This window comes from Panicum virgatum, chromosome 2N (assembly GCF_016808335.1).
Source record: "Panicum virgatum strain AP13 chromosome 2N, P.virgatum_v5, whole genome shotgun sequence".
In the NCBI taxonomy this organism is placed as follows: Eukaryota; Viridiplantae; Streptophyta; class Magnoliopsida; order Poales; family Poaceae; genus Panicum; species Panicum virgatum.
Window position 1 is genome coordinate 48,173,220 of NC_053146.1, and position 9,956 is coordinate 48,183,175.

General features: G+C 42.7%; 2 protein-coding genes across 2 annotated transcripts; one reads left to right on the top strand and one right to left on the bottom strand.

Moving 5' to 3' along the window:
• The first annotated feature begins 980 nt into the window (after window positions 1-980).
• LOC120660860 (RHOMBOID-like protein 10, chloroplastic) lies at window positions 981-3,735 on the top strand. Its single transcript, XM_039939507.1, has 9 exons — window positions 981-1,230; window positions 1,439-1,701; window positions 1,808-1,862; window positions 1,952-2,032; window positions 2,116-2,212; window positions 2,304-2,371; window positions 2,763-2,861; window positions 3,028-3,069; window positions 3,153-3,735. Exons 1-9 carry the CDS (start codon window positions 1,027-1,029, stop codon window positions 3,282-3,284), a joined length of 1,041 nt encoding a protein of 346 aa, XP_039795441.1. The 5' UTR covers window positions 981-1,026; the 3' UTR covers window positions 3,285-3,735.
• Window positions 3,736-4,231: 496 nt separating this feature from the next.
• Window positions 4,232-8,874, bottom strand: LOC120660861. Its single transcript, XM_039939508.1, has 5 exons — window positions 8,452-8,874; window positions 6,710-6,819; window positions 6,252-6,623; window positions 5,392-6,157; window positions 4,232-4,795 (listed from the first exon to the last, which is right to left on the bottom strand). The coding sequence occupies exons 1-5, from the start codon at window positions 8,687-8,689 to the stop codon at window positions 4,779-4,781; spliced, it is 1,503 nt and encodes a 500-aa protein (XP_039795442.1). The 5' UTR covers window positions 8,690-8,874; the 3' UTR covers window positions 4,232-4,778.
• Window positions 8,875-9,956: the final 1,082 nt, after the last annotated feature.

Below are 9,956 nucleotides of genomic sequence, written 5' to 3' on the forward strand. Positions count from 1 at the left end.
AAAATTTCATGGTCAAATTCATCTTACCCTAGAAGTAAAAAAAAATACAAATTTGGGGTGCATTTGAACCATTATTGTTTGTCAGAAAATTTGTCTTTTTTGTAACTTCTAGGGTAAGATGAATTCGACCATGAAATTTTATATATAGGTGAGGTAAGCTGATAAGCACATTCATGATTTTTTTCAGAATTTTTTGAAATAGTTTTTAGTAGGTTTGTACGGGATTTGCACCAAAACTTAGTTTGCACTGGATACGTTCCCCTTCTTTTTACCCACAAGTTTGGAGAGCTCCCGGTTATATTAAAAAGAAAAAAAATATGATGTTCCATTCTGCGCGACAGAACTCTGCGTAAAACTAGAAAAAATAATATAGTGGTAGTAGCCATAGGGGTTTTCTGGAGATTTTCACATGAACTCTGCGTAACTGGCTGACTAGGCGACTGAACTCTTGATTCGGGCTGTGTTTAGTTCCAAAAAAACTCCCCCCCAAACTCCAAACTTTCCATCACATCTCCATCACATCAAAACATCAAATATAGCAAATGACTCATGCATGAAGTACTAAATGTAGTTAAATAAAAAAACTAATTACATAGTTTTGATGTACGTTGCGAGACGAATCTTTTGAGCCTAGTTAGGTCATGATAGTATAATATTTGCCACAAATAAACGAAACGTGCTACAGTGCGCTACAGTGACTGATGTGACTTTTCGCATCCACTTTTTACACTCTTTTTACACATCTAAACACACCCTCGGATGTGTTTTCTACCTTTTTAATAGGAGATGGGCCTAATACTTGGCGTAGGCCCAAACTACAGACCCACAAGGCCACAAATAATTTCGAAGCCCCAAACTGATATGACAAATCCGAAGGATCCACCAGTGGGGCCCATCTGACAGCCCCACCTGCGGCCCAGCTCCGTTGCCGCCTCCCCAAGCAAAGCGAGACGGAAGCTCAAAAGCCGAAAGCCAGAGTCATCGGCGGGGGTGGGTCCACGCACGCAGCCAGCGGTGGTGGTGCCCATGGCGTCGTGGCTGCTGCTCCCCCTCCCCTCCTTCCCCTGGCTTCCTCCCCCGCCGCCGCCCGGCTCCTCCTCTGGCGGCCGCGGCGGCGGGGGCGGCGGCGGAGACGGCGGCGACTGGAGGCCGAACGTCGTCGCGGCCTTCGCCAGCGCGCAGGTCGGCAGCGCCCTCCGCCGCCGCTTCGCCGGCCTCCTCTGCTCACCGGTGCTGTTTCTTGCTTTCGCCTCGACTTCCATTCCGTTCCTCTTCCTAGTCACTGCGACTCTGCGAGCCAAAGAGGGAACATGAACCGCGTTCGGATAGCCTTTGCCTTGTGCGTTGTTGCTTGGAGCTCCTTGAGTCCTTTATTGATTGGTTGGCGAATAATCGTGCCTGATCAAATAGATTAGACTGAAGTGAAATATGCATCCAGGAGGTGCGACAGCTTGAAGCCTTGCCGAAAATGGATGACGTTTGCTTTGGAGGATCACACTCATTTGCCACACACTCAATCCTTGGCTTGTTGGGGAATCTGTTCCCTGCGTCATATGTTTGCAGCTTCGCTCTGTTTAATGGGAACGGGTCAGGTGGGAGTGGGACATACATCAGCAAAGGGAAGGTGCTGTCCAGACGACCTGGCAGAATTGATTCGAAGAAGAGGTTTTGGACTAATGTTCTTCTTGCTATTAATGTCCTGTAAGTCAATGTTCAATTTGAGTTTGTGTCATTGTGTGTTTATCTTCTGATTGGTATTAGCTCCATTCATATATTTGGTGCTTAACACCCTTTCCTTTCATTCAAGGGCTTATATCGCTCAGGTAGCATCACAAGGAAAGCTTCTTATGTGGGGAGCAAAGGTTTGTGTCCTCTTTAGACTTTCTAGTTCAGTTACATGCTGTTAATTTTTTATCTAATACAGCTACGACCATATGATGTGTGATGAAAGATCAACAGTCTGATTGATAGAGGACAATTTTGGCGTTTGGCAACATCATCTCTCCTTCACGCAAATGTCACTCACCTCGCTGTATGTTTTCATTGCAGTTGAGTTCATATTTTATGGAAAAAAATGTTAATGTTAATTTCCTACCTGTTATCACAATGATGCAGTTCAATTGTTTCTCTTTGAACTCAATTGGGCCGATGGTTGAAATGCTAACCGGCCCTAGAAGATTTATTGCTGTTTATTTCAGTTCAGCGCTGGCAGGTGTTTGTTCTTAACTGTTTTGGATGATCAATATGGTAGAGCCCTGGTCTCAGTTATTACTGTTCATAACCAATTCCTGGAACTTAAATAGGTTCACTGATGAGTTACCGCTGTTGTGAGTCACCTGCTGTTGGTGCGTCAGGTGCCATTTTTGGATTGGTATGTCTACTTTTCTGCTAAATATGGTCACATAAATATTTATGTACTTGTGCCCATTTCCCAGTGCTAAAATCATATTAACCGTTTAGTGTGGCATGATTCACTAGTAATGTGAAAGTGAAACCACAAACTAATTGTTTGCTTGTAAATGGTTGGTATAACATTTCTTTGTGGCTCTGAATTGTACATCTTGACTCGCAGGCTGGAAACATGATTGGTTTTGTAGCTTGTACTTCTGCACTTTAGACTTTTGTTTCTTATGATTACCGCATTTACATTTTGTGAACCAAAGAGTCTCAGCCTTGTCCTATTGGGAACAAAAAATCCCTGATACAACTTCTCAACATGACAGTGTTTTGACTTCATCATGCTACTTCTTCTGCATGATCAGGTTGGCGCCTATGCAGTTTATATGTGGAGGCATAAAAGTTATTTTGGGAATGCAAGGGAAAGTTTGGAGCATATCGGGCGTGTGGTTATCTTGAATATGGTACTGCTCTGCTTTTTCCCCCACTATTCTTTTTGGAATGTTTCCCTTCTTTTCTAGAAACAGTATTACACTGAAACCACAAACTAATTGATGTGCATCTAGTTTTATTTTCCTTGTGTTTCTGCTACTACTTGCCTTACTCCATCTGCAACTTTTTGTTTGATAGGGTATGGGTCTCCTTTCAAGGGGAATTGATAACTGGGGTCATGTAAGTCTCCTGATTTTCTACTCAATTGATTCTACAATGAGAATGACTGATGTAGCTCATTGATTTCACTTGAATGATCACAGCTGGGGGGCTTGCTTGGAGGAGTTGCTGTGGCATGGTTCCTTGGTCCAGCATGGCAATATCAACATGTGGCAAAGGATGGTAGAGCAGTTTTCAAAGACAGGGCTCCAGTCCTCCGCCTAATAAAGGGCTAGCTTCTTTTACTTTTGTACTTACAAATGTAGTCGTGGAGAGACATATGGAAGAGAAAAGGTAGAAGAGAAAACCAAGCAGAGGGACTGATGAAGTGGTGGAAAACAGTTGAGTTTTAACTAGTTTGGATGTTGAAACATTTCGTTGCAGAGCTAATTCCTTAGGAAACATACACAAGGAGCTTATTGCCTTGTTTGGATCATTAAATTGTTAATATTCAGGGCTGTAAAAATGTATGGTTAGTCAATTGTATTAACATTTTATCAGGTGTTACCACCAGCGCCTTACGAACACACATTGTGTACATGAATTTATGTTTGATATTTGTGCTCTGTAAGTTCCGGCCTATAGGGTTTGTTGGCACTAGGTTTCTTCTGTTACTGTACTATAAAAGATACGGACAAATCTGTAAAAACGCTCAGTGATCCATTAAGATATTCCATCTTTTTGAAATTTTAAGGCTTATTTTATTTCGTTGGCACCAGTTTTGACCAACCATTACCCTATTCATACATGATGCTTGTGACACAATTTTGAGGCTACTAGTTTCATATGCTCTATTAATACATAGGTTATACTTTTGTATCATATAAATGCATAATAGTAAAGTAGTTGTCATTCGGAGACTTGTCCTAACGAAATAAAATGCGTTGTTCTAGAAACATAAATCTTAGCAACAGCTAAATTTCAGGATTAGTAAAAATTTATAAGTTTCGTAGAGCATTCGGGGACGACTTTACTGGGGGGTGGGGGCACCAATACGTAATTCACTTGACAAAGCACGAGAGCGCGCATCAAAATTAGCATCTAAAATTAGCATCTACGCCGGGGATAATTTCCACAGGCAGAATGAAGAACGCTTTCTTCTCCTCTTTTTCTTGGTGTCCAAACAAAAACTTGATACCCACATGATTTTGCTCGACACAACTGAATTACTGAACATAAGAAATATTGCAGCGAAAATGGATTTTGTATTATGCTCAATATGATACAAGAGTTATATTGCAGAGCGTGGGCACCAGTAACAGGAGTCCTTACATTCTCCTCTACCATAAGCTCCCAACCCGTCGGCGAGAACTCAAAACTTGGTGTCCTTCACATTCTCCTCTACCATAAGCTCCCAACCCGTCGGCGAGAACTCAAAACTTGGTGTCCTTCACATTCTCCTCTACCATAAGCTCCCAACCCTTCGGTGAGAACTTAAAACTTGGCAGAGGCGTGGGGCAGCCACCTTCGTGGCGCAATACCCTAGTTAATTAGCATGATGTGAACCTATATCTACAGTTAATCTGACCTCAAAAGCTTTACAATTCTTCATAAAGTTCAGTTGCCGATAAACAAAGCTCAATCTTTTGCATCATAGCCCATGATTGCAACTCATGGTTATACTTGAAGCAGCAAAATTCCAACCACTGTGACCTTGTCTTCTGGCTAGATTTTCCTGATGATGCATGACCAGCAGTTGAAGCAACTCAGGCATCCAATTAAGCATAACTTCAGGTATGAAGGAGAGCTGCATGTTGAGAGACACAAGATCTATTTGTTACAGAAGCAACATAAGAAAGATTACTGAAAGCAAACTGAAGCAGGAGAGATATGAGGGAAAAATAATTGATCATTCAACTAGCACTAACGGTTAGTTTTGAAAATTTGAGTTGTCTCAAAGAAAGGAACACAAGTGGAGGAAAATGAAACTAAACATCCAATCGTGATTATAGATGATCCACATGTTAATATACCAGTAGCCTGGTAACTAAGCGGCATGCTCTGCGAAATAAATGCAGGAAAATAATATATCATAAGAACTGACAAAGATGAAATAGAAATTGTTTATTCTCCATGCCTACTACCTCTTTTAAAATATATGACGTTTACAACTCACCTACTACCTCTGTTTTTAAATATATGATGTCTACGACAAGCTAATTAGTCCATTTTGGAACTAGTTAGCTTGTCCTAAATATCATCATATTTAAAAAAACAGATTGTTAAATGCTAAAATAAATTATTGAAGCCAACTTAACATTTCCAGCCAACCAAAGTCTGCAGCACTGAATAGAATTTTAACAATAAGGAAAGCTACAGTGATGAAGTATTAAGAAAATTTACCATATGGGGAAGGAGCAATTGAAGGGAAATTAGATACTTTGCTATTCCGCTTTTTCCTTGGGGGCACCGAATGTTGAAACACTGGTCGCGAGGGTGAAGGTATTGGCATCATTCGAGAAGAGGATCCATGGACTGTTTTTGGAAAACGATTGTGGTTTGGTAAGGGCCGGGGAGGATCTACATGTGCAGGAACTGGTGGAATCACTGGAGAAGGGTATTTTGGAGGGGAAGGAACAACAGATGGCTTTGGTGAATGCATAAATGGGGGTAGCTTAGGGTCTCTACCCATGCAAGGAGGTTTTACCATTGGACTATCAGCTGAAGGAAAGCGATTACATCTAAAACATGGAAAGCAAGGGTGTCCCCTCCATGAAGGGGGCAAAGCCTGAGGAGGGCGGCTCGGGTTCATATACGCTGGAGGTGCAAGGTAGGGGATGCTCCCAAAAGGTGACGAGGATGGTGACATACTTGGAGAAGTTGATTGAGATGGTGATGGAGACGGAGAAGGAGATGGTGAAGGAGATGGACTAGGAGATAAATCAGAGATCTTGTGTTGTAGGTATGACGACAGCTGAACACCCTTTACTTTACCAAATACAGAGTGGTTAAGCCCAAGGTTCCTCGCATCAGGTTCCATGATCAGCTGAGCTAGCTGTTTTAATCTATCTGGTAAAAGGTTACTGCTTCCGTCTAACACAGATGCGTCAACAGTTGCTGGAGCTTCAACTGAAGAACCATTCTCATTCCTGAACTGCAAATATATTTTCTGCAAGGATTTGACAAAAATTAAGCATAATTTTGGAGAAACAAAGCTCAATATAAAACCCTACAATCTCTACAAGAAACTCAATCAATAATACCTCATATGATCTCAAGTTTAATCCAAGTTTCAGCTGATCTTTTAGCTCCGTAAGATTACCCAGGATCTGATAAATGGAGTTGTTCAACACAAAGTTGAATAGGGGGTATGTGTTCGCCCATGGAGAACCAGGTTGTGAAGGTATGACAGTAATTCCTCCAGGGAATCTCATGAGTTCAAAGGAAGATGGATGCCCAAAAAGTGATGGCGTTAAGGATAGGTTCACATTCTGGAGCATCATCTCTATTAAGGACGATCTCAGCACACTTAGGGCTGGCAAACTTATTGAAGCATCTTTTGGATCAGGAAGAACACCGAAAACAACATTAGTGGAGTATTTAGAAGTAAAGGGTTGCATTGAAACAATGGAAACCTGCACGAGAACATATCTGAATTAACCATCACTGAAAGAAAAAGAAATTTGAGTTAGAAAAAGATGAGAGAAGAGGCATCAGGCACCTTGCTATTAGGTACACCAATCTCTTCAAATATGTCATTCCCTAGTTTGTCTATGTGAGAAGTAAGGAATGACACTGGCTTTTCCAAAGTGAAACCAAATTTGATTTCAGCTGAAACAGAAAAGATGCTCATCATCAACAAATCCGCCATGAGGCATCAACATGTGACTGCTAGTGTAATGCCATAAAATTAGAGGAATACATAATAAAGTTTTTTGCAGAAAGGAAAAGAAAGAGTGTCACAAGTTAATTAATAGTTAAACAGTGCAAAATCAGCGAAGATAAATGAACGTTATGATTAAGTTACCTACTGAAACAGGGAATTATAAAGTAAACAAACATCCTAGCAAGTACTCCATAACAAATGAACATGGTTTGAGCACTAATGAGCTTTCTCTCAATACGGACTTCTGCTGACGAGGACATAAATAGGCTATACAGCTATGATAAGTAATAATAACAGTGCCGACAAGTACAAAGGACTGGATCAGTAGTTCAAACAATTACTAGTAGCATCAAGTATGATGCAAAGGTATTAACCAAAAGCGGTTCTTTTATTAAATATTAAGGGAGGAAATATTGATCTTAGTGAAAAATAGAAAATCGTAAATAGTGCGAACTGAATTGCATGTGATAAAGTTCCTCAACATCAAACATTAGACAAAGAAACTTAAATGCATTATAATATTAGATTCACCTGCAAACATGTGAATGTGACACTTTAATTGTTTTCTCTAAAATCTCTAGAATTTAGGCTCCCAAAAATGCTGGCTGAGGCAGTGTAAGTTTAATTATATGTGAGCTTGATATCATGCTTCTCGAATCTTTATGACATGTATGATACGGTATGAGAATTGGGACTTAGGTTATTCAAGTCTCTTCAAATAGGTTGAAAATATCCAAACATATGTTGAGATGAAGCAGCGACATGTTTGTTAAGATCCATCCAGCTTAAAAATCATATGATCAGGTATCAAAATAAAACATTCAAAATAATACGTTGTGAGCAATTCAATCTACGAGCCCTATCGAGGTGCAACTAAATGAATTAAGTTAAAATCTGCATCTTACAAAGTAGCTGTATAATCCCTAAACCCAAGACTCGAGTTATAACAGACATCATGTATGTAAAGCTACAAACACTAGCCTCAAAATCCTCACGCTGCAGCACCAGAAAATGGATGAGAAAAATATACATACACTATAAATAGAGATGGGAAGATGGTCATATTATGTACTGCGTGACCCCTGATCTAACATCATCAGGAAGATGCAGTAATCAGATAGGAGAGTTTCTGGAATTTTGGGACCTAGATCAAAATTCTTAGGATTCGATAAAGCCAATTTCTATCTAAATCCAAACAAGTCTGCTTAATGAAGTTTCCCACATCAACTTCGAATCAGAACTTACAAGTAAAGTAATTTCTTGATCCCATTTCTCAGCATAATTCAGAACTTACCAGGCACAGCCCCTTCCAACCGCACCCTGGAGTACGAAACGACGAAATTGACTAGGGGATCGTGCAAATTATAGCTCAGCGAAAGCAGAATCGAAGAATCGAGCATCCAGGCCGCACTCTCGAAGCAGTAATTTATGAACCCGTCCCATCGATCCGCCTCCTCACTAGACCTAAAACCGAACTCCCAACTTCCTAGCTGCCTCAACTAAACCCACGAATCCTCCCCAAATCTCCGCACCAGCCGCGACCAGAACTCAAATCATAAGTGTGCCCGAGAACTTACCGGCAAGCACGTCGGGGTCGTCGGAGATGTACCCCTCGTGTCGCGAGGGCACAAGCAGGAACAGCGCCGGGACGAGCACCCCCGCCGCGAGCAGGAGCACGAAGACGCACCGGAACGACACCGCCCGTCCAATCGCGCCGCAGGATCCCGCGCGCCCTCCGCCGCCGCCCCCGCCGCCGCCGCCCGCGACCTCGAGCCCCCCCGCGCCGCCGAGCTCCACATCGACGGGCTTCCCCATTCCGAGCGCATCTGACTGGCTCGCTCACCGCGGCGCCCGCTCCGTCCTCGCCACCGCGGCGGCCGTCGCAGCCGGGCTCGCGCCTACGATCTCGCGACGGCGGCGGTGCCTGCCCGGGTCCCTCGCTTGAGTCGAGCCTCCGCTTCTGCTCCCCGGCCGGTGAGACTGACCAACAACTGTCGGTTGAGTCGAGGACGCTCCTCGCGTTTTGGTTTATTCGTCTCCTTTTTTTTAAAAAAAAAGAATAGCTCCCTGCGCTGCTGCTGACTGACGCGGCCCGCGGGCCCTCGCTGTCAGTCTCGGCCGGGAGTGCGTGCGGCTGGGGGGCGGATTTTTCCCATTTCCCTCCTCGGCGTCTTTTTCGGTTGCTTGTAATCCAGGCGCGGAAATGAGTTGTCGGCTTTGTAGAATGAATAGTATTCGGCTGATATAATAAATAGTATTATATAAAAGAAAATAAATTAAGATAAATTAAAACAAGCCGTGTCAAAATTAACCCGACAGCCGTGTCGGGCTTCCCAACCATTCGACCAACCACGAGGGGAAATCCCACCGCTTCGTGCCAGCCCGCCGCGCATGTGAGGACATGTGGCCTGCGAGAGCGCCTGCCAATTTTATTTTGTTTGTCGTTTCGTTAAAGAAACAATGGGTCACTTGTCAACTGGGACGGCTCGTGCCCGTTGTACTTCGCCCGTTGGTGCACCTGGCTCGGGCTGGTGCTCTTTTTTAAACTGGGTTTCGAACGGACTGGCCTGTCAAGCTCAAGCCTGATTAGTTTTCAATGGTTTTTTCTTGTCACACTAGGTGGCCTAGGTTGATTTGCCTAGTTCATTCAGTTAGGCTCTCTTTGGCATGGCTACAACTTCAGCTTCGTGACTCTAGAGACCTTGTAGGCCACTGTAGCGAAGTTGGGTGAAGTCTCCAAAATCTCGCTTCACCGGCTTCTCACTCCATCATGTTAATTGTAGACCGAAGCTGGATGGAAGAACTTCGATGAACAGCATTATAACAGTGAGATACAATGTTATACAATGCCCGTGAAGTTAAAGTTGAAGCTGAAGCCGGCCTAAGCTATACCAAACAGTCCTTTATTTAGAACATGGTTGTAGGAGTTGGGGAAGCGTTAAAAAGCTGTACAATTTTCTTTCCAAAACAAAGCACGCTAGGCTGGACACTAGAATGAAATCTTTCCACTTGATGCACAGTTTCATTGCAAAGTTTTATATATAAATGATCATATTTAATTGTTAATTGAAGATATGATCAA